The 25,652-nt window shown below is 37.4% G+C and overlaps 1 protein-coding gene across 1 annotated transcript; it reads right to left on the bottom strand.

Annotated features, from left to right (window-relative positions):
* Positions 1-1,094: 1,094 nt before the first annotated feature.
* Positions 1,095-25,401, bottom strand: LOC149084357 (organic anion transporter 3-like). Its single transcript, XM_089235470.1, has 10 exons — positions 25,198-25,401; positions 15,620-16,039; positions 9,552-9,782; positions 9,245-9,441; positions 8,246-8,488; positions 6,435-6,569; positions 6,093-6,196; positions 3,827-3,941; positions 2,098-2,170; positions 1,095-1,990 (listed from the first exon to the last, which is right to left on the bottom strand). Exons 2-10 carry the CDS (start codon positions 15,971-15,973, stop codon positions 1,361-1,363), a joined length of 2,082 nt encoding a protein of 693 aa, XP_089091596.1. The 5' UTR covers positions 15,974-16,039; positions 25,198-25,401; the 3' UTR covers positions 1,095-1,360.
* Between the last annotated feature and the right edge of the window lie 251 nt (positions 25,402-25,652).

Here is a 25,652-nt window from a genome sequence, read left to right as displayed (position 1 = left end):
CGTGAAATGAAAGAACAACTTCACAGACAGACGGAAATGAGAGGAAACGATTTTTGCGAACCGGTGGGTAGAAAAAAAAACTGAACAGAAGGATAGTTTTCCACACCTTCTCACGTCTAAGACAGAAATGAAAATTAATAGTCTATATCAACAGTTCCCAAATGAGGGTGCTTGGACCCCGAGGCCCGGGGGCCGATTGTAAAATTATAAAATAAATTAATGTCAAGTTGAAAAAAGATATAAATAAATTATACTTAAAAAGAAAAGTTTTAATTAAATTAACGCGTAAAAGCACAGCTACAACGTCGGTAGACAGGCAGTAGTTATATAGTTATGATTTGACAAAAAAAAATTGTACTGGTAACGACAGCTCTCAATAGAGGTATGAAACGTTGTTTTAGTTCTTTTGCAGTCCAGTAGATCGCATCGCTATCGCATCACATTTACTAGTACTGGATAAGATGTCACTCATTATTCGCAGATAGTCCCGCTGATAGATACCTGTAGTTTATGCTGCTTAAAATGTGTGGGGGTCGATGACATACACTAATATTTCTGGGGTCCGTGGCAGACACAGGAATTTCTTGGGATGCGGGGGGGGGGGAGTGGTCACAACATTACTTAGAAGTATCATTTATTATTTTATTATTACTGAAAAGTATTTGGAAACCGCTGGTCTGTATTGATATCTCAGCGTTGTTTTCGAGCTATAAAACGTTGCATAATTTCTCTATATTGGCTATCCAAGAGCTGTTAAGTCGATAGTGGGGTCGGACGACTCGTTTGTAAATGGGAAAAAGCCTAATAAGTATCCTGGGATCCGCACTTTTATTTATTTTTAACTAAATAACTAAAACAATGCAAAAAAAAAAAACTACATGAAAAATTGTGTAAAACAATAAAAACTTTATTTTTACACCACATAATACAGTATAAGAAACACATTTTTAACTTTTTTTACAGCTGCCAGCATGAAGAAAACGCATAATGAAGACAAACATACATCATTAAAAATATCCATGAAGATAAAAAAATCAGAATATTTATATTATGGACATTAATTAAAAACATAAAACAATTATTACTCAAGAATACGAAAAATTTATACAATAGTGAGCAGGTTTCGAGAATAAAGCTTAATAAAAATTAACTATTTATATTAATAAATAAATTTTTGTCGTATCATCTCGTATTGATTTGATACAAGGAAAGGTAATGAGAATTAAGCGAAATTTTTTGAAGAGGAAATTTTTTCATGAAATAATTCGATTAAAAAACCCGTAAATAAATAAATAAATTTCATGTATTTACATTAAATTATCCGAGCTTCCAACAGCTTTGGTCGATCAAAGTTTGATTTTCAGAGACTTGTATCGTTCAAGTTGTTATCATTACCCGAGTGGAAATGGTAATAGAGCCGCATACTATTGTAAAACTCTTCGTCCTTCTGTAAGTCTGCTTTCCCGCATTCAGCCTTCCAGATGGAAGTGAGTTCTTTCTCGAATTCCATCAGCCTCAGAGGTTTCTCGGCCTGGTCCCATTTGAATACGAATCCCGTCACTGGTTCGAACATACTGCTGTGTACGACGACATCGGCCGGTTCGGATTGGGATTTCTTGGAGAATGTTGTCACCGCAAATTTCTTTATCAATTGCATTCTTTTTTGATTTAATATTGCACTCAGCCTCGCGAAAAATGACGTTTTAGTCGTTGTCTTTTGTACCACTAGAGTACCAGCGGTTTTGGACGTTGTGGTGAAGGAGTTTTGCAGGATCGTATCGGGTATGTTAGGTAAGAAACTTATGGCTGGCGGGTCTTCGAAGTCCGTGTCCAAATCATCGACGATTTTTGTGCGTCCTATTTCGATTTCTTCAGCGATGCTAGCCAGCGGTCTCTTGGTACAATCTGGTAGGAGCCAAATGGAGAAAAGTCCGGCAAACAAATTTAGAAAACCAAACACAGCAAAACTGGAATAACGTTCGCTTGTAGACTGAAAATGCAAAGAAAAAACACATTGCATAAATTACAATAGTAAAACATTTTGGCCAAAAAAGAAAAAAATATAATTAAGATAAAATGATATAGAATTTCTCTTACCAGCTGGTTTATGTGAGGCATGAATATCTCAGCTATTTCACTCCAAAATAAGCAAATTCCTAGCCCAAGACCCCTGGAATAGAATGTTCCAACATATCAGTATTATATCGGCTTACATGATTCAGGCCAATGTGTTCATAACAATCCTGAATACCGCTGTAAACCAGTGCTTCTCAATCTGGAGCCGTATGGGTCTCTTGCAGTTCTCGGATATTCTAAAGAAACCATGGGTTAAAATCAGTTGGAAGGGGAGCCATGACCGATGGTTAAGGGGATTTATACAGTGAACTGAGAAAAAGTTCAAATGCGAAGAAATACAGGTTTCATGTCAAATACGACGGAAAAAGTGTGACCACTTTTTAAATCCAGCAGAATCGGCCATAGAACTAAGCCAATCTTATACAAATACAAGCACAAAGGCCACGAAATGGCAAACCTCCCAACGAGGTAGCTAAAAAGAGCTCATAAAAATATGGATGTAATGTTAATATATGTAATGTTAACACGTGGGCCTACATAATGATGTCTGGTACTATAATTTGCGGGCATGAGTATATGAAATTAAATCCCGGTTTTAAGAATCAGATAAAACTGACATTCGTTAAATCGAGGGAAATCGTTATATCGAGGTGAAAAAACACAAATATATGCGCAAAAACTCCAAAAAAAGTTCATTAAATCAAGGAATCTTTTAAATCAGAGTTCATTATATCGGAGTTCGACTGCAAATATGTAAGCTGTGTCTTCCAGCTAATGGGTGTCAATTAAATTTTGGGAGCCTGGAACACCACTCTCCATAGTTATTGCCTATGGTGTTGATACGGTCCTGCATATATCCACCCCCCTCCCCCATCCCCACAGTAAGAAAGGAAATTTCCCAAAGACTGAACACTAGCGCAGGGGCTAAGGAGACCTTATTTATAAAATTTTTGTTCTCTACAAATTTACCGACACAAAACCAATCCAATAAGTAGGGGAAGGAGGCGGTATGAGAGAGACACTCCTGGATGGATGGGTGGGGGGGGGGCGGCTGGATAACACAAGGGGCCACTAGAGGAAAACGTGGTCTGAATGGAGTGAGAAAATGTTGAGAAACACTAATGTAAACAAAAACGGCAATTTTCTACTACTTTGAAAAATGGAACACCCTACCATAACGAAAATGAAGTTTGTACTGTTTGCGTTGGGTTTCAATTTGTGTGGCGTGTATTTCTTTCTTATGTTTCATATGTTGAAGAGCAGCATCTAACAACTGTTGTGAGTGTTGGCGAAAAATATTCTCCTGTGCGTTTAGCGAAAACTGAATTATCAAATCTGCCAGGCAATAAAAATTTTGCATATATAACATTTACAATTTATTTTACGATGAAATTTTGAAATTATCGATTTCTTTAGTGCCAACCCTGTCTGTTTATGATTCTTTCCGTATTGGCTTACAACCACTTTGATAAGCTTGTACAGTCACGTCATATCTTCGCTTACACGTTTAAAAAATTTGGATAACATGTGACAACCCAGAAGTAAACATCTTTCAGCCCATAGAAAACACACATTTTTTTTTACAAAAATTGCAAACAAATTGAAAATAATCTTAACGCTTTTGAATGACTGCGTGCAAAATGTATTTTTAACCAGCATAAAAATTAATTCTTTCACTGTATGAAAATTTTACCTCACTTACATCATTATTATATTTCAGCAAAGATAAGAGGAAAGAAAATTCCCAAACCTGACTCCAGTAGGAAATGTCTTCACAGCGTGCATCCATAAACATATGGTCAGACCCTGGGCAACACTCTGGCCCAACAATACCAGAACCGGAGCCAATCCCTGTTGTAATGCAGCTTTAACAAAAAAAGAAAAAAAACCAATAAGAAATAAAAAAAAATAAATATTATAAAATGTTATAAAAAAATCTACTCTAATATAAAATCACAAACTTGAAAAGGGTCTGTTTCTATTCAACCGAAATTAGTGACGTGGGTGACGTTTTTTGAGTGACGGAAATCGGTTACGATTTTGGGTCAAGTTTTCATTTAACTCTAGCATACATCGGGACCCATTTGACCCATCGGGCCCAAGTTATGTGCATGTACCGAGAGGCCTCCACATCCTACAGCAGGGCCCCTATGCTGGAATAGATGGCGAGCCCCCAAACCAGCTTTACAGGGGCCCCTCTGTGGTTAATTTATAGTGTGAAAAATCAAAAAGTGATAAGAATCGTTCCGGACCCTGTCAGCCCTGCCCTTGTGGGGGTCATGCCAAGAGGTATGTAGAAGTGCTCCCAACACACAGGGTCGGGGTACCCTAAGGATTTCACGTATACCTTCATGGAGAAGTTGAAAGGTTTCAATTCCCCAGGGGGCCTTTGATGGATCTCGTTGTTTTCTTGCTGCTTTAACATTGAAAAATTCGCGATAGCGGAAGCCCAAGATATATCCAGTCTGAGGGAGTCCATAAAATTTGCGAATTTGGTCACGGGTAATTGATGGGGCCCTGGATTTTATTCGTTGGTGACTTCGAGGTTGCAAAAACAAGAAGCGGTTCGACGGACAAACACAGATTTATTTACAGAACAGCAATTTACACGTATTTACAGGCTAATCAGAGAGCTAACAACTTTCTCACAAAGTTTTAACACAACTGACTGAATCTCCTAGTGCCTGTCTGAGCCTGTCTAGCCTGCCATCTTGTGAGCGCCGCACTATTTATAACCCCGACAGAAACTTCGAGAAATAGAACATTCCACAAAATTCTATCTTGCAGTTTCCTAGTCGGCGGCGCTACTGTACGGAGGGGTTGGACCACTGTCTGGAGGGGCGGGGCTTTCTAGAATGTTCCCGCCAATCGCATGCCTATGCGCTAGACCGAAACCGGTATCAACTGATTTCGACATTTTGAGATCCATCAGAAGAAATCGCGTCATCTATCGCCTACAGATCGTAACAATATACTACCCCTGGCAAAGTGTTGCATCATATTCAGGACACACTAACAATAACACGTTTGAAACGCAAAAAACTAACATAAAAAATACTGTAATTCTTTTCCTTCTCAGTGAAACTTTTTAGTGAAAACAATCATATCCTAAATACGAAGTAAATGGGAAAAAAAAGAAGTCATAAATTTATTTGGATGTGAAATCATATATTTTGTTTATCCCGTATTTAGAATGGTTGTTGTCCAGCAAAAACCTTCACTGAGAGAGAAAATGTTCTTCATTATTTTAGTTGCTTGCGTTTTTAAACGTTCCATTGGTAGAGTTTCTGTATATGATCGAACGCACTTTTTGTTGTGGGGTAGCACATGACTCGTACTTACATAATCTCCCACAATCGACTGGCGGTTTTCAAAATGTGATGACAAGAAAACGGTGATAGATATTGAAGTGATTTTTGCGAAATATAAATGTGCGAAATCAGGACTTTCAGCTACGTCATTCATGTTGCAAGAGATTGTATAGTTATTAAAATTGAAAAAAAATTGACTTTTTTTTTAAGGACACTCTGTGCCCAAAAACTCAATTAAAAAGCTGTTGCCCTGTCTCTCCTGATGCCAACAAAAAACGCTTTACGTTTTTAAGGGCAATATTTGTAGAGATATCTGAATTCGCGAAAATTAGAGAAAAGTTCGGAAAGAAGCATTGTCCGCCAGTTTTTGTTGTTCTTTCCCAACTTTCCTTCGATTTTTTAATTCAGGTACCACTGCGAATATTGCACTTAGAAACGTGGAAATTTTTTTTGTTGGCATCAGGAGAGACAGGGCAACAACTTTCTAATTGAGTTTTTGGGAACAGAGTGTCCATGTAAAAAGTTAACATTTTTATTTTAATAGCTATGCAATCCCTCGTAACATCAATGACGTAGCTTAAATTCCTGACTTCACACATTTATATTCCGCAAGAATGACTTTAACATCTATCACCGTTTTCTTGCCATCACATTTTGAAAACCGTCAGTCGATTGTGGGACACTCTGTGTTAACTTTAAACTTACTTCTGAATTTAATTTGAACTACTTGGTGCGCCACGATAGCAGAAAACACGCAGAATATTCCACAGATTGCCAAGGCCATTCCTTGATTCAGCTTCAGTCCAACCCTGTCAGAAAAAAGGCGTCACATATAAATAAATTCATTTAATCATTTGTATTCTGATGAAATTCCGGGGATCACGGATTAAGGAAAAACTCGCGAGGAACGTCAATCATTAATCGAAATGCATACGTATTCCTGTCAAAAAACCTGGCAGCTATCACTCCCAGTATCATTTTATAATAGTGCTCAATTAAATGTTAAATGATCATTGAACGTTAAATAATCTGATACATTTCGTTTACCTCTTTGTCACAACAAAGAATAGAATTACGAGACCGAATTCGAACACCGCATGCACAAACAACTCTGAGTACGGGTTATCCTTGAGCCTTGGAAGTTCTTCGATTGAAGACTTTGAAACCAGGAAAAGAACGAACCTACCGAGAAGAAAATAGAAATGAATTCATTAAAGTAAATACACACCACCCCACACAAAAAATTAGACCCATATTTTTGAATAAAAACCTTACATAAAGATAAACAATTACTTCGCCCTTTAAATGTTCATTGCACGATGTTTTCTTTGCGGTGTGCGGGCTGAAATTGAGAAATGGCGCGTATTTATTTCATTGGCAAGTTACATATTACGAAGATTCCGCTGGTGACGATCTTTTTTAGACCGTGATTTCCACGTCTATAGTGGATCATTGAGTGCTATTGTCTCGATTACCGATTAGTGCACACTATTGTATGATACTCCAGATTCTACTATTTTTTACCGCACACCAACTCCGGTCATATCACCATACAGCAATTTACTACCGATAGAGTTGGGTCGGAATGACACTCTTGCCGATTCAATAACTTTATCCATATGTGTCCTTTTTTTAATGTGTCCAAGGTTCTCATTCCTTTTGACCGGTCATTTATATAATTTTTATGACCCATCCTTTGCTGGAACACTAGACAACCATGCAATTCCATATACAGGGTGATTATAAAAAAACTATCCCGCATATGGGCCCCCTAACTATCATACCATTCACAGAAACTGAATGAAATTTTGGCATAAGGTATTTTGATGTATGCGCTCAAGAATGATATTGAAAACAACAGTGTCACTCTAACGGTTACGGTTACAGTGAGAAAATTTCGAAAATATCAAATGGCAACACCAAGTTTTTTGTATTGGAATGTGATCTCCATTGTGAAAAACCCTAAATAGCGTTCGAACGGCAACTGTAGCATGAAAATCACCGGCGGTAGATAGGCTAAAAGTGAGGACAACCAATAAGGACAGAGAAGCAGCATAAAATAAAGCATTTTATTGTGTTTGACAAATTTTCCACATGACCTTGTGGAGGACTAATCAGGCTGGGATCTCAGCCGAAGAAACGGTGTGACGAATGAAACGAACATTAATGCTCTGGTGCACGGCAAAGTCCTTTTTACTTTTTCCTTGCCTAGCTCCGGGGATTTTCGTGCTACAGGTGCCATTCCAACGCTATTTAGTGTTTTTCAGTAGGGAGATCGCATTCCAATACAAAAAACTTGGTGTTGCCATTTGATATTTTCGAAATTTTCTCACTGTAACCGTAACTGCTAGAGTGAAACTTTTGTTTTCCATATCATTCTTGAGCGCATACCTCAAAATACCTTATGCCAAAATTTCATTCAGTTTCTGTGAATGGTATGATAGTTAGGGGCCCATATGTCGGGATAGTTTTTTTATAATCACCCCGTATATCGACCATTTTCTCACATTTCGATGGGGAGAACCGGAATTTTCCCTCAACCCGCGGCACGAGCGATAACATGACATGTTTCCAGATCACTTAAAAGTCTGCGGAACACTTACAAATCACTCAAGTGATCCGCGGCACATTTACAGATCACTTAAGTAACCTGTGACTCCCGCGGCACGTTTTCGAATCAATGAAGTAGCCCGCACACTCTCATAAAGTTGAGCAGCCTTGATGTCTACCTCACGACAAGAAAATAGGTTCATCTGATCCACTAGTCCTCAATTAATAATCTGCACGTACACGTCTTGGCGGCATCTGAAAGGGTCTGATTTTTGTCCGGGATTAATTCTTAACATATAATTTCTTACCACGTATACGACTGCACAATCGTCAAGTTCCTGAGTCTTGGTGAACATACAATTGTCTCCAGATTATGTCTAACTGCGTAGCCTGAATGCGAAGAGCGGGCCACCCGACAAGATTTCAGCAATTGCAATCGGAGACCGGTCAAGTAACGATGGCCCGTTACAGCAGAAAGGCGTTCCAACTGCGTATCTGCGGAGTGGAATCTGTTCTCTCCGACTAACCAGGCTAGTGAACGTGGCAACAGCCTAAGAAAAGAAAAACCAAATTTTTTCTCACTAATAACATTCTATACAAGGAACGATAAATCAAAAAACATCATTAATCTATGAAAATAGTGCACGAACGTAGTGAAGAATAAATAGTACACGAACACATTGTGAAGTTTAAAAATATGATTTAAATATTTTTTCAAAAAAGAAGGGTACGGTGCTGCTGTAACATTCAATTAAAACTTCATAATTGGTGATGGTTTATGACAAGGGTATTCAAACTTTTAGGAGAATGCGCGCCACTTCATTGATTTGAAAACGTGTCGCGGGCCACTTAATCAAGTGATCCGGAACAGCACCGCAGGTTACTTAAGTGATCTGTAAATGCGCTGCGGGTCACTTAGGTGATTTGTAAATATATCGTGGGCTGCTTGAGTGATCTGAAACTGTGCTGCAAACCATTTGAGTGATCTGTAAATGCACTGCGGGTCACTTTAGTGACCTGGAACTGTGCTGCAGTGGTCTGTAAATACGCCGCGAGTCATTTCAGGAGCTAGAAATGTGTCGCGTGCTACTTAAGTGATCTGAGAATGCGTCACGGGTCACTCCCGTGATGTGGAACTGCAACGCGGGTCACTTTAGTGCCGCTTAGTTAACATTTATGAAATTATGTTTGAGGTCACGGGCCACATCATATAACTCTAAGGGACACGTTTCAGCCGCAGGCCATGGGTTGAGCATGTGTGGTTAATGATAATCAGATGGCTATAACAGCAAAAACAACACACTTACCAGAAGTAACCGATAACGATGACACCCGGAGCAGAAATAGCCAACTGTATGTACCTCCAGTGGCGAATAAGCCAGGCCAGAACCGCCAAAGTCAGCTTACTGAAGCTCTGGAATGCGGCGATTGAAAATGCTGCTTGCCATTGCCACACAGTCGGGAGATTTTCAATGAGCAAAAGGTAAGAGCAACATTGAATTCCCTACACCAGAAAAATAATTATCATAATTATCTACAATTTCTATCTGAAAGATATTCAATGAAATAGTTCTTTCGTGGTTTCACTTTTGTAAGACGAGTATCATAACTTACTGGAACTAGAAAACTCTGTATGGCGAACATCGCGGCAAACACCCCGTAGACCGGCAAGAAGTGTAGGAACAGTCCCAAACAGGTGTGTGTCAAAAGGGATGCTAGTAAGATGCTCTTCCTGCCGTACCTGTCAGCCATCACACCCAGGATAAGGGCACCGAGCATGGAAAAAGTTGTTGAAATGTATGGCAAGAGGGCCGCCAAGGATCTTCTTTCACACACGAGGTCCCACTGAAATATTGAAAAGAAACATAGAAACATGCATTCGTATTTCATACCGATTGACGTGAAAATATTTGCAAGTTAGCCAGTAAGGCTATGATTAGAGCTCGGATTATATGTACTACCGTGAAAGACCGCTATCTGGCAAATGATGATATTCTCCGGTAAATGTCAACATTCACATAGTCGCTTGGTGCACGTCCGAAATATTTGCTAAATATCATTATTTCTCACTTACACAGGCAAATATCGACATTCAGCATGCTCTGCTTGTCGACATATACTGGCGATGGTCCGAGTATATAAGAATATAACCAAATATTCGGTCTTTCACCGGCGTATGTGTCGACATTCACCGGAGAATATTGAGATTCTCTAATTTCGGACTTTCACAGTTACATATGCACTAAAAAAGTAGCAAAATATGCACTGAAAAATGCCAGGATATACTGTACCATGAAATCAAAAATATGTGCGAAAAATGAAAACGAACCCATCTGACATCATATTCTGAAATATGGCAGTAAAAATGAAAAGTATACAAAGTATACACAAAAATTAACAATATATATGTATGCATTTCAAAGTGTTGAAAACTGAAAAATTCATAAAAATTGTGAAAATATGCGTTTAAAAATACCGAAATATGCTTAAAATAAAAAAAAAATATGCCTTAAAAATTCTCCAGTATGCCCTATAAAGCATGTATAAGTATACTTCTCCTCCTAACCAGAACATAGCCCGCCACTCTGTCTCAGCGAAGAGATATAAGCAGGTGGTCAACTGGTGGTGCCTGGTGCCAGGTGGTACACCTGGGTCATGCTGGAAAATGTATAAGTAGACTGAAAAAATATAAGTGAAATAAAAAAGTTTCCCTAAAAATTGAAAATACGCACAAAAATGAAAAAATGTCCATATTAAAAGTACTATAGTATAGCACTTAGCATAAGCTAAAAGGAAAGAAAAATGCACAGTAAAACTAAAATATTTGCGCAAAAAATGAACACGTGCAAAAATATGCGATTAAAAATCCCTAGAAATATTCCTTAAAATTAGCAATACTCGATAGCGAAACATTTCCTTGAAAAAAATTGAAGAAATTTGTTGGAGTTTGGAGAATAAAAAGTAAAAAAATGATCTTTTTTGTAAACATTAGTACAATGCGATTAATAGAAGAAAACTGCTAAAAAAATATGCACTTATTCTAAAATTTTGGTGATTTTATACGTTTATATACACTAACTATAAAAAGTGCTAAGATACGCAATAATTACATAAGTGCATATGCAATTGTATATAATCCGGGCTCTAGTTATGATTGATTTTTAGCAATGAACGAACCCTCAATCACAGTTTTTATTGTTGCACTGTTTTTTATTTTATTTTTATTGTTACGAAATGAAAAACGAAGAGCATCAAGACCTTGATCAAATCTTAAATCGAGTTCATTTTGGCCATATAAGCTTTAATTGAAATTTTTATACACGTACGGGAAAACTGTTGTGCTTTGACTATATAGTAAACCTTGACACACTTGAAATAGTTTTGTTTTGGACTCTAGCCGATGTTTTTGGAGTGCAGGAGATTAGGAATACAAAATATCACGACTGAATGTTGTTTCAGCTCTTTGTATGTGATCTTGATAGAGAGATTTTGCAAGTAGGAACATTTGAGGAAAAAAAAATTGTGTGCTTGCTTTTGCCGTATTTCTTTTCAACATTTTAAGTTTAGTGAACTATATTTAGTAATTATAATCTAGGCAATCACCTGATGAACCATACCGAGTGTTCAACCATAATTTCAATTTTTTTTTTTTCTCCCGAAGAAATTTCACAGTTTTTAACATTTCTGAACCAGCTACTGTTATGTCGTTTTGTGGTTTTTAACTTTTCATCGTAATTTTACATACACTGTTTTAATAGTTGGGGGCCATTCAAGTATTACGTAAGCATATTTTCATCCATTTTTGACCCCCCCCCCCCCCGTCAGCAAAATTTCGTCAGCAGCTTAAAATATTTCATATATTCAAAAAGGGGTGGTTGATGACGTAAGCAACCTTCAACAACCCCCCCCCCATGTCATCAAAAGTCAGCAAATCCGAAACCCTCTCCCCCTCTCGATGCTGACGTAATACTTGAACGACCCCTTGTCTGTATTTTATTTGTGACACCATTCATTTTATTTTAATTTCTTTTGTTTAACTTGTGTGTTTATTTTACTCCTTTGTATGTTTATTTGTTTATTTTTTGTGTGTGCCTTCCCCCCCCCCCCCTCTCTGTGATGTAAGTGCCGGCACCCTGCCATTCACAAATAATCTAAATAAATAAATAAATACCAAGTACTGTGAATAAAGTTATTAATATTTTTCACAAATGGTAGATGATCGTGTACCTTGGAACAGTACAAGTAAAACTTGAAATTTTCCTGGTTTATCGTGGAATACTCAACTTTCATTAATTTTTAACTCTTCTTCTTTTGCTCTTTTACATACAATTTATATTTCAAGTTTTATATAGTTCTATACTTCTCTTCTACAAAAATTTCAGTTATCCCCTCTCTTCCATACACCTGTGACTATTCCCTGGTCAAATTCGTTGGGAAAACAAAGTTTATACAGTATCACGCGTCCAACAAAAACAAAAAAAAACTTTTAACAAGTGCTATTTCCTTAGAAGAGGTGAGAAAATATTTTATTGTTCATCAATGCCAGATATATCAAGCGCTGACATCACGGATGTTGTAACTCTAATGCAATCGCCTAGCATCAAAGAAACTGACAGAACTAAAGACTTAAAAACATTCGATTTTCCTTTCTGCAAGTTTAATGTACAATAATTATGTGTTTCATCTACGTACCTGAATACGTTCCTACCTCCATCATTGTTACTTTTGTATGTATGTATTAACAATCATATTTGTGTCTCATTATTTTGATACTTTTTATTTCAATACATGATTTATAAAAACAAATAAAATACTCGTATTATTTTCCCCAGTAATATTTGTATATTTTTGTCTTTGTGTAATTTTACCCTTGTTTCAAGGTACAGCATTACACGTTACAAAGTACAAGACACAATGTTGTACCTTGGAACATTTTAACCAGCTCCATTTCCCATGGTTATAGTAGAACAGAAAGGTAATTTAATTATCATCCTATGTCTTATACAGTAGAAACTATACCATTAATGAAATAATTAATTTAAAAAAACAACAGATAATCTCTCATAGGCTCAAAAGAAATCAAGAGGAAAGATTATCAGTTTGACCATACAGTACTGATTTTTAAAAAGTATGGATATCCGAAATTTGGCTACTCGAACCAATCCCAAACACACTAATTTATATGTATAGTGTATTGCGTATGGGAATAGGGAAAAGGTGGCCGAAAGTATGCAGTCGGGCAAGAATAACCGTGTAATTTTTTTGCTGTTGGCAGCAGGGCAAGTTAAAATGAATTATATGACTGTTCAAAATGCGTGCTTTAAAGGGCTAAGAAACCACCATTCCAATTATTAACCACTCCACTCCTCAAATACATGACCAAATTGCACAATATTTTTATGTATGATGGCTGGCTACTTAAATAACATATTTGAGGAGTTTCAAAAAATTGGATATTAACTTAACATGCTTTCTTTGTAATTAATGTAAATTTACAATTAATAAACTTTTTAATAAATATAAATTAATTAACTAAATCTAATTAGAACAGTTAGTGATTATGACATTAGGAAACATCATGTTTCATGTGACAAAAAAAATTTAAGAAAAATATTTTTCTATTTTTTTAACAATTTATTTCTGTTCATGGTCATGGGAAAAAAAATTCCATATCGAAAATCAGGATTAAATTTCCAAAAATTTCATTTTTGAAAAAAAATTTAATTTCTTTGTAAGCAAATTTTAAAAAATACTATTGCACTCGTTGAATCTTTTAGTATCCAAAAATTTTAATTTCATACAAAAAATTTGAATAAAAATAACGTCTTTAATGTCTTCATTAGGTGAAATGCGATTCTGTTATACTGTTATGTAATTTTTTAAAGAGGAAGAATTTTTCTGCCGATAGAAGATTGATGAAAGATTTCAAATTTTAATTTATTGGGAAGAACATTTTCGGTTTAATAATAAGGGGACGTTAGAATTTGACTGTATCGCTAGGTGTTGCTATCTATGAGCAATTTAGAAAAGCAATTCACTGGCGCGGTTAAGGGCCCCATCACACTAAACCATAGCTTCCCCGATAGCGCCCACTTTGGGAAACACTGCACTAAACGAATCAATCAGAATCAATCCCAATCTAGGTGAATCTGATTCGTAATCTGATTCGTATCGCTCCGAACCGTTTCCTTTCATTTCCACGATTAAAAATTCCGCATCCATCGTGTCTGGTTGTTGATTAATGACTGACTAGGGCAGGGCCGCAACTAGATATTCTGTCACCCGGGGCAAGCCGGCATTTTGGCACCCCTTGTAATGTAGAAGGAGCAACAGAAAGGTGAATTCGGCGCCCCCTTCTGGTTCAGCGCCTAGGGCACCATACCCTCCTGCCCCCCCCCCCCCCGCAATAGTTGCGACCCTGCTTAAAGGAGAAGATTCTGACCGGCCGAATCATGTACGAACACGAACTCAGGCGGATTGAACTTGATGAGTCAGATTCACCTTGATTCAGATTCGTTCAGAGTGAAGGACCCTTAAAACTACGCACACATAACGCAAGTAAAGTAATGTAAGTTTTCTCTCTTAAAATAAAAAAGAAATCTGGACGTGGAAGCAGGGCCGCAACTGAAGAGAGCAAGGGTCTGGTGCCCTGGGTGCTGGATTAAAGGGGACGTCGAATTCACCCTTTAATTGCTCTTTCTACACTACATGAGGTTGCCAAAATACATGCTTATCCCGAGTGACGAAGTATCTAGTTGCGACCCTGCATGAATGATGCAAGGACCAGTTGAGACTATAGAAGGAAGATGGCAGATGATTGGATTAAAAAAATCCTGAAATCACCGGAAAAAACTTCAGCTTAACTCCATCGAAAAACCGATTTTCTCAACGAGGTTGACATACCATGAGATGTCTATCCGCCCAGTCTGTAGACAATCTTACGATGACGATTGCATTCCGTGAGGAATGTATGTATTTGGAATGGATTGGCATGAGGAATGCTTTAGTTGCGAAGGTACTGTTAAATCCTTGGGTGGGTTACCGTTTTCATTTCTCATACCTTTATTTCTGATTTAATGAAGCATACTTCGTGAAATTTTTGGGACTTCATCTTCTGAAAAGTTTCCTTTTCATAAAAAATCTACTAGATGCGTACACTTATCCACGCGTACCCTTCTTTTATATAGAGCAGAGAGAATTAAGGGTACATTTTCCTGGAATAATGTTATCAAGTGTAAAATTACCATAAAAAGCTAATGAACATTGGGAAGTGAATAATCAGTGTACGGCATACCTGAACGCACTAGCCTGGTAAGCTCCTTGCGTAGAGAGAAGCGTTCTGAGTGACTTACTGAAAACTACTGTGTACATGAATTTACACATGCACAAAATAATGCTTTTTTTAAAACGAATAATATATAAAAATGGAGTTGATTCCTGAGAAACTTCGCCGAATATCGAAATTGATAGATGATTAGAAAGCGATTTCTGCTTTGTTATTCATCGAGGTCTGTTGGAAGCATGAATAAGACCATGTTCACAAATGGGTTCACAAAAGGAAGAGCATTGAAGCATTCAGGCACATTTTTTTTCCACACTAGGGTGCACAATACGTACAGCTGTAAATTATCAATGGAGCGGATAACGAAATGCAAATGAGGCCACTAGCGATGAATTCTCACCTCAGCAGAAACACTCCAATCTCCATTGGGAACCAAGTATTCCCACCGTTTATCACAGGGCTTTGTGCCTTTGCTGTGATCCAGTGGATCTGCAAAGAGTTCGCAGGACGAATATTGTCTCCTCCCGTTGACCGTCTCCATCGGCCTGAGTTCTTGATCGCCAAGAGTGAGATTAGTTTCGGCCTTGCAACGATGAGGGGGCGTCGTCAGGTAAAGCTTCAGCAGGTAATCGTTGAACGAGACGGGGAACTGCATGCAGCACAGGAGGAAAGCTACCAGGAGGTGGAACTTTCCAGGACATCCTGCCATCAGGAACACTCTGTCCAAGTGAGAAGGGATAGCCGTCGACGTCATGTCTCAAGTCTTGATCGAACAAATAATAGCAGCCAGCGTGAAACAGAGAAGATCCGATAACCAGTCCTGGTTATAAACAGAAACGATAGAATTTGGTTAATTATATTTTCATTTACAATGACATTTCATTTTGAAAATTGTATAAAACTAGTTCTTACCAGCGGCTTTGCTCGCAGGGATTTGGTAATCTCAAAATTGTTGGGTGATGATCCCCCCCCCCCTCCCCATATAACATTTGAACGCCTCATGAACCCCTTGGGGTATGAAATTTCAGAAATCACATCTTAGAGTGGGTATCTACATCATACTATGTAAAACTGATACTATTTTAAAATATAATAATGACTAAGTTTCATATTTATGGCTTCAGTGATTTCGGCTCAGTGATGATTGTTCCGTACAACCTTTAAATTAAAAAATTATTTGGTTAAATTTTGAAAAATGTCTTCTCAGTGAATCTCTACATTGCAATACAAAAATTCTGACCAAATTTTATATTTATAGCTTCAGTGGTTTCTGCTCGATGTGATTTCTCCATATGGCCTCCCAACTCCTTATTGAACCCCCTTATAACCCCCTTAAGTGTCGAATTTCGAAAAACCCCTTCTTAGTTGCCCTTTACTTTTTAAAATAAAACTTTTGACCTAATTTCATGATCTTAGCTTCAGCGGTGTTGGCTCGGTGTTATTTCTCTATGTTACCTTTGAACCCCCTAGGGGTCGAATTTCGAAAAACCCCTTCTTACTTATTCTTCACGTCATAAAGCAAAACTCTTTACCAAATTCCATGATAATAACTTCAGCGATTTCGGCTCGGTGTGATTTCTCTAAGTTACATTTAAACCCTGTTTTGTCTCCCTTAGGGGTCGAATTTCGAAAAACCCTTTCTTAGTGAGACTTTACGTCATAAAAAAAACTTTTGACCAAATTCGATATTCATAGTTTCGGTTCGGCGATGATGAATCAGTCAGGACATGTTATTTTATATATATATATGCAAGCCCATCTTTTTGCATTAATGCAGCTTAATATTTTTTTACTCCAAAATAAAATTTAACCAGTAAAGGGTTGCATAACTTTCAACGTAAGAGCTTGAGAATGTCGGTCAAGCCTGCTAGTCTGCAACAAACGATTTTAATTGCAATACCAGATTATCATGTACAGTTCTCTCTCTCTCTCTATCCATCTATATATATATATCTATCTATCTTTCTCTCTCTGTACCTAGAAACCCCAGAGCGTTTCTAGTTATATCCATGCATTTAGATCGCCCTGCGGCAATAATCGTTTAGGGCAGCGTTTCTCATCCTTTCTTGTCTCGAGGACCAGTAGAATGCCTGAAAACATTCGATGGACCACGAACTCACTGAATGAGGGTCTAATTTTTCATTTCAATCCATTTGAATATTAATAACATTTGTGGAAAAATAACGATTTTTTTCTATTGAATTATTCTTTAATAAATTATATTTTCCACGTCTGTCTGCGGATCACTTGTCGCATCTTCACGGACCATAGATGTAGAAACGCTGTTTTAGGGCGACTGCCTATCTTCAAATGACGAATTTCATCAAAATTTTCGAAATTTCTTTTAATTGTTCATTTAAAAAAAGCAGTCATTCTATAAATCTGAAACTCATTGAACGAACTCAAAATGAACTGAAAGCAAAAATTTATTTGATCTTAGTTTGATAACGAATTCCTCTGAATTGCATTTTCTGAACATTTTGTGTTTTTTGCTCATTTATTTCACGAAAAACTTGATTTCTAGAACATTTTTCATAATTTCTCTATGAAACTTCCCCCACTGTATTTTAAACAGATCTGGTTGTGCAATGAACTAAAAACTAAGCATCAAGTTTTAAACTTTCTTAATTTACATGATTTTGAATTCCAAATCCGCCTGGCAGTCGAGTGGTTAGGGAACTAGCTTCTCACTGTGCAGGTCTGGGTTCGAATCCCGGTTCGGGCATGGATGTCTACTAACATTAACAAATTCCCTGGACGGATCATGCTGATCCCTTGGGAATACGTGAAGATCACGTTGTTATTATTGTGGCGCTACTTGTCTTGTACAATTTTTATTATATTTTTTATGCCACTTACTAGCTAGGCATTATCTAGTGTGTTCTTGTATTGGAGTTCAGTCTGGCTCCAACTGTCGACCGAACATGTCCTAAAACTCTCTCTCTCTTCTATTAAATAACTAAAAAAAGAAAGGAGTCATGACTGTATGTTTCCGAAATAACAACCAGACACATCCACCAGCACTAGCATCTCCACAGAATTGGTGACCCACGTAAAGCAGATGTTTGACAGCCACGAACTCGAAAGCAGACGAAAACAAGTACTCTTTCTCGCTTCGTAGTATGTTACTTGCTGCCTTTCTTCTTTTTTTTCCCTGTGTGTGGTGCGTTTGCTGACTGATTGAGGGGGCATCTCCTCAGTTCTCTTCCTGGATTGTGCTGAACTTTTTTTGGATATGCCGAACGCTACCGAAGAAACAGGTATGTCTTCTGAATTAGAACTTTCGCGTGTTTCTTTTCGCGCGCCTTCGATTTGGAAATCCGATGTCGATCTTTGGTTTCTTCAGATTGAATCGAACTTTAAAATTGCCGGAATTACTGATCCTAAAACGCAATTTCACTGTGTTGTGACAGCTCTCGATGTCGAAGTGTTATCATATGTTAGCGATTTGATCAGAGCTCCTGTTACAGACGATTCTTACAACCAGTTAAAAACACGCATTTGTCAACAGTTTTCACTGTAGGAAACTTCCCGCTTACGAGTTCTACTCCAAGAGCTCACTCTTGGGGATAAGCGACCTTCTCAGTTGTTGCATGAGATGCATACATTAGCTGGCAAGAAAATTTCAGATGAAGTGCTTAAAACCCTTTGGTTACAACGTTTGCCTATCTATACACAGCAGATACTTTCTGTTAGTAAGGATACATTGCCGGATTTAGCAGAAATGGCAGATAAAATTACCGAAGTCACTTGGCACACAACGACTATTTCTGAGGTCAGCCGTAATAAAACCATCAGCTTGCAATCACTTCAAAGTCAAATTTCTTGACTTTGACCGTTGCTGTTGACCGCTTATCCCGCTATAGAGAGAAAAATTTTAACAAAAAGGGAAGAGTTCGTTCAAATTCTCGGTCTAGAGAGAGGTCTAGTGGCGATGGTACACCCAAACGTAAACCTTATTGTTGGTACCATTTCAAATTCGGTCGAAAAGCATCAAAATGCATTAAACCCTGTGATTGGTCGGAAAACTAACTGGCCCATCTGTTTTGGCGACAGCAGGTGATGGCCGGCGTTTAGTTCGCCTTTTTGTTCATGATCGAAAATCTGGTACTGGTTTTTTAGTGGACACAGGCGCTAGCATTTCGATTTTCCCACGAGATACACAGGTACATAAAGCGGCAGATACAAACTTTTCGCTATACGCAGCTAATGATACTAAAATTTCTACGTATGGTTGCAAATCTTTATCAGTGGATTTAGGGTTACGCAGACTATTTAGATGGTCCTTCGTTATAGCTGATGTTAATCGCCCGATATTAGGTGCTGATTTCTTAGAACATTATGGTCTATTAGTTGACGTAAAAAAGTCTCGTTTGATTGACAGTTTGACTTCACTTTCAATCAAATGTAGCAATGCCAGTTGCCCTACATTAGGCTTAAAGACCATTAGTGGAGATTCGCCCTACTTGAAAATTTTATCTAAATTTCCTAATCTAACGAATCCTTCTATGCTTGGGGCTACTTCTAAAAAACACTGCGTTACACATTGCATTACTACTAAAGGTTCTCCTGTCTTTACCAAAGCCCGCAGACTTTCTCCAGAGAAACTTGCTATTGCAAAGCGTGAAGTTCAAACGCTAATGGATCAGGGCATACTGAGACCTTCAAAAAGTCCATGGGCAAGCCCGATACACATTGTTCCTAAACGTAATGGAGAATACCGTTTATGTGGGGATTACAGAAAACTTAATTCTATAACGTGTCCAGACAGATATCCTATACCACATGTTCATGATTTCAGTTACGGTCTGCAGGGAAAAAACATTTTTTCTAAATTGGACTTGGTTAAGGCTTATCATCAGATACCTTTAGATCCCGAGTCTGTTGAAAAAACTGCCATTATTACCCCATTCGGACTTTATGAGTACTTATATATGTGTTTTGGATTGTCTAATGCGGCACAATCATTTCAACGGTTCATAGATATTGTCTTAAGAGACTTGAACTGTTATGCATATTTAGATGACGTACTAGTTGCATCAGCAACAGAAGAAGAACATCTTAAAGATCTAGAATTGGTTTCTGAACGTTTAAACAGTTTTGGTATAATTCTTAATCCTGATAAATGCATATTTGGGAAATCTGAGATAGAGTTCTTAGGATTTTTGGTTAACAGCAACGGCATTTCTCCTTTGCCAGAAAAAGTCGACATTCTTCGTAATTATCCGCAACCAAAAACGGTTGATGAACTTCGAAGATTTCTAGCAATTCTCAACTTTTACCATCGTTTCTTAAAAAACGCAGCATCTGACCAGGCTCCCTTACACGATTTGTGCAAAGGAAAGAAGAAAAAAGATAAATCTCTCATCGCCTGGTCGGGGGAAACTATTGCTGCTTTCGAAACGTGTAAACATGCTATTACCAATGCCACGCTTTTGGCTCATCCTAAACATGATGCTCATCTTTCGTTGACAGTCGACGCCTCAGATTTCGCTCTCGGAGCTGTTTTACAACAAACTTCCGATGGTGTCGTCGAACCACTCTCATTTTTTTCTCGAAAGTTAACGACAACTGAAAAGAACTATAGTACTTATGATCGCGAGTTGCTTGCGGTTTATAGTTCTATTAAACATTTCAGACACATGTTAGAAGGCAGACCATTTACGATCTACAGTGATCATAGGCCTCTAACTTATGTTTTTCACAAAGTTAATGATAACAGCTCTCCCAGACAACGTCGTCATTTAGAGTATATATCACAATTTTCTACGGACATTCGTTACATTCAGGGTGAGCGAAATGTTGTAGCGGATGCTTTTTCCAGATTATCCGAAATTAATTTACCTGACTCGATTGATTACGCAGCTATTGCTACTTCACAGAGTACAGACGCTGAATTAACAGCCCTCCGACAACCAGGTGGGGTGCTCGATATAAAACCTATCAAATTCGGTCCTCAAGGTACAGAACTTTTTTGTGATTTATCCACTGGAATTATCCGTCCCTACGTACCAGAAAAACACCGATATCACGTGTTTACGGTCCTTCATAACCTCGCCCATCCAGGCGTTAAAGCAACTGTAGACCTTATTCGTCAACGATTTGTGTGGAGTTCAATACGCAAGGATGTCACACGATGGACCAGGGCGTGCATCGAGTGCCAACGCTCAAAAGTGCATCGCCACACTCGATCTTCCATCGGTGCATACCCTTTGCCCCAATGCAGATTCTCACACATTAACATCGACATTGTTGGTCCTCTTCCTCCTTCTCGGGGTTTCACCTACTGCCTTACCTGTGTGGATCGATACACCAGGTGGGTAGAGGCTTTCCCGATGGAAAACCAAAAAGCAGAAACTGTCGCAGAGACATTCTACTCTGGCTGGATTAGCAGATTCGGAGTCCCGGAATCGGTTACCACCGATCAAGGGAGACAATTCGAAAGTGATTTGTTTCGCGCATTCGTTCGTTTTCTTGGAACTCAGAAAACACGCACGACAGCGTATCATCCGTCCTCCAATGGCATCGTTGAAAGATTCCACCGGCAGCTCAAAGGCGCCATACGCTGCCATGCCACGGAACGTTGGACTGAAGTGTTACCTACCATACTTCTGTCCATCCGAGCCAGCATCAAACCGGACATCAACACTTTTGCTGCTGAGATGGTTTACGGATCACCATTGCGCCTACCTGGTGAATTCTTCCGTAGTTCCGACCCTCAGCCAACACAGCCGGAATTTCTACGTGCTCTACGAGATCACATAAACACTTTACGTCCGATCCAAACTTCAAGGCATGGGACTCACAACGTTTTCGTTCATAAAGAACTTGCTGTTTCTTCCCATGTGTTCGTGCGGCTGGACACCGTACGAAAGCCCCTTCAACAACCATATTTGGGGCCATATGAAGTGATTGAACGATCTCCAAAAGTATATACAGTGAACATGAAAGGCAAACTAACGAAAATCTCAATAGACAGATTGAAACCAGCATTTTTGCTTGATTGCACTTTTAATGAGCAATCTCCGTTCACTGAACCGAAACAGCCTTATGTAACTCGATCAGGGCGTACGGTTCGTATAAGAATTCCTTGATATTATTCTTATTTGCATATTTTTTCAAATGAATAACATTATTTTTGTTTTTTGCAACATTTTTTGAAAATTGGTATTATGTTTTGCAAAAAAATTCTCATTTTTCAATGTTCTTATATGTATATTATATATGTCTATTATCTATTCTAGTAATCGTTTTTGCATATACATACATTTACTAATGTTTGATCATTTGTAAATTATTTTTTTTGCTCGACTATTAATTTGTGCATAAGGTATTTTCGTATTGCGTATTTTTTGAATTTTTCGAACAAAATCTTTTTTTTTGCACATGTCAATGCCATATTAGTTGCCGTAACTATATTGTCAAATCGTCGTAACTATACTGTCATATCGTCGTAACTATATTATCATATTTTGTACATTGTGCCATATGCCGTCCTTCAGACTCGTGGGGGAGTACTGTGGCGCTACTTGTCTTGTACAATTTTTATATTTTTATTATATTTTTTATGCCACTTACTAGCTAGGCATTATCTAGTGTGTTCTTGTATTGGAGTTCAGTCTGGCTCCAACTGTCGACCGAACATGTCCTAAAACTCTCTCTCTCTTCTATTAAATAATTAAAAAAAGAAAGGAGTCATGACTGTATGTTTCCGAAATAACAACCAGACACATCCACCAGCACTAGCATCTCCACATTATTATTAATTATTTTAAACAAGAAATGTGTATTGTTTTCATGCGTATACAATGATATCCTCAAACATTTTTCATAGCACAGTATTCTCAAACTTTTAGTTCCTAGCGCAGAACAATGCCATAGCAATAATATGTGTGAAGAACTTAAAACTTGTTGATGAAAACAGTAGTTTTCAGTGTACAATGTCTGCAGAAGTACTGAAAATATGCTAATTTTATATACACAGGGAAAAAAAGGAAGTCTTTACGCCACATATTACTGGCGAACCATTTATCCTAGAGACGAAAATGTAATTAGAAAAGTATTCAAATAACGTGTATACCTCAGATACGTCATTCATATTGCAAGGGGTTGAATTAGCTATTAAAATACAAAAACGAACTTTTCATAAGACACCATGTCCTAAAAATCCAATTAGGAAAATGTTTCCCTGTCTCTTCGGAGGCCATCAAAAAAAAAAAAAAATCTGCGTTTTTAAGTGCAATATTCAATGAGATATTTGAATTGAAATACCGGAGAAAAGTTGAAAAAAAAAGCAAAATCTAGCGGGAAATGCTTCTTTCCTTTATGATGATCCCTCCAAATTGTTCCCCAATTTATGAATTCAAATACCTCAGTGAATATTGCACTTATAGCAACGTGGAATTTTTTGGTTGGCCTCACATAAACAGGACAAAAACTGTCTGATAGGGTTTTTGAGGACAGAGTGTCCGTATAAAAAGTTAGTTTTTGTATTTTGATAACTATACAACCCCTTGCATATGGATGACGTAAATCCGGGGCCTTCGTGATTTTTCCCTTCTTAAGAAGGGAAGAAGGGAAAAATCACGAAGGCCCCGGCAAAGCGCTTGAAGAGGCTCTGCAAGCGCTTTGGGCCCCGGTATATCTAAGGTTTACTCGTTATTTGAGTATTTTCTCTTTTATTGGAAGTAGGCCTCTGGGATCAACGGTTGGCCAGCAAAATGTGGACTAGGGACTTTCCTTACTACCTTGTATAATTGGCAGTATAAATTTTCGTTTGCCAAAATATTCGGAATAATTATTATAATCAGATCAGTTATGTCCATATGTGTAATTATTTTTCAGATTTTGATTGCAAACGATGAATGTTCCCCTTTGTATAGTTTCTATTTTCTCGTATAAACGTATTGAACGGAGATGATAGAAAAATACCTCTCTTTAATTTAAAAGATTCATAAAAAAATTAACTTCTATAATTAAAAAAAAATTTCAATTGAGAAAAAATTCAGAGAAGTTTCTTCTTCAATTGAAAACTCAAACCAAACCCATTTTCCGAGGATGGTGTCACTCTCCGCTATCCATACAAAGGTTTAAAAATTTGAATATTTTTTTCTTTCCAAAATATATCTTCGCATGTTGAGCCAGCTGCTAAAAACCTTTGTACAAAGCCATTTTTTATTTTAAAAAAAATCTTTCTTACTTACTTTCTTTTTTTATATTTTTTATGCATAAATATCTCTTACACATGCATTTGCCAAAATAATTATTTCATCATTACAAGTGAAGGTGAAAAAAAATTTAAATGAAAAAACTGCTCTTTCTCATTATTGTCTTCTCAAACGTAACTTAGTGTAAGATAAATAAATAATAGTCGAGACATCAATCATACCGGCCATGCGACAACAAATCTTACTGACTGATGTGCCTGCCATAACTATATATAGGACGCTTTTTATAATTTATTAACGTCGAAATAGTTGTTAATAATCACATAAATGGTTTGCAACTAATATGAAAATGAACTGTATACTGGTTATCTATAGTCTTAATTCTAATTACCGGGACGTGGTCTCGATATTAAAGGTTGATAATATTGTCCATAGAAATTAAATTTTATACTCAAAACATGGCTTTAAATAAACAGTATAGAAATATGGTAAATTTAAATTGAAAAAAAATGAAAATTTATGCATTGAAAGTTTAAACGTTTAAAAAAAAAAATAGAGAAACAATATTTCAATAGATTTATAATGCCGGTAAAATTATGGAGCCAAAAGGTTCTGTGTTGGAAGATCGCTATTATCATTTTTTTCCTGCAGGAGAAGAAATTTTTAAGATTACAGGTGTAAGCTTCTCACAGATTTCAAAAACGTTTTAGTCACAGAGTTCAACTAAAATGCCGAAATTAAACAAAATAGTGAAAAAAATGTAAATTCATATAGTGTTTATACATATTAGAGAATTTGTTCAAATTCATACCTTTCATATAGCAGTTTCGTTCTCCTATAGCTTCAACAGATTTATGCCGAAACCGTTTTCCATCTATAAATATCCATAGGAATTCACTTCGTTTTTCAGCTTCAAACTAATGGGACGAGAAAATGTATATCATATCACATACAGCATCGAAGATCGACCTTCAATTAATAGAGAACGGACTAGTAGATGGCAGTCAAATCAAGTTCTAAACAACTGCCCAGCTGATCTAAATGTCGAATATTTTTTGGAAGAAGAAAACTTGGAAGTTCTCTCTTTCCCCCTTTTTTGCCATAAAAAAGATGAAGAGAGAAGGAAAGCCCTAGTTTGGGGCGGGGCCCTACTTGTTGTAAGTATTGTCAGCAAAGCGTTCATGATGCCCCCGAGCTTAAAAATTGTGTGAACCGTGACATCTTTTTCATTTCGTTTTGAAAAAAAACACAAAAAAACTCGACGTC

This window comes from Pholcus phalangioides, unplaced genomic scaffold (assembly GCF_987345545.1).
Source record: "Pholcus phalangioides strain wild (caught in Gottingen) unplaced genomic scaffold, Ppha-v1.0 ptg000008l_1, whole genome shotgun sequence".
Taxonomy (NCBI): domain Eukaryota; kingdom Metazoa; phylum Arthropoda; class Arachnida; order Araneae; family Pholcidae; genus Pholcus; species Pholcus phalangioides.
The sequence above is the reverse complement of the archived record's forward strand: the minus strand, read 5'-3'. Positions and strand labels throughout refer to the sequence as shown.

What these genes read in the sequence shown, in the direction of transcription:
- LOC149084357 (XM_089235470.1), bottom strand. Translation starts at nt 15,973, where the DNA reads ATGACGTCGACGGCTATCCCTTCTCACTTGGACAGAGTGTTCCTGATG. An exon ending in ATTGGAGTGTTTCTGCTGAG is followed by an intron (nt 9,783 to 15,619) that starts GTGAGAATTCAT and finishes TCAATATTTCAG; the next exon opens with TGGGACCTCGTGTGTGAAAG. An exon ending in ATTGTGCAGTCGTATACGTG is followed by an intron (nt 6,570 to 8,245) that starts GTAAGAAATTAT and finishes TCTTCTCGGTAG; the next exon opens with GTTCGTTCTTTTCCTGGTTT.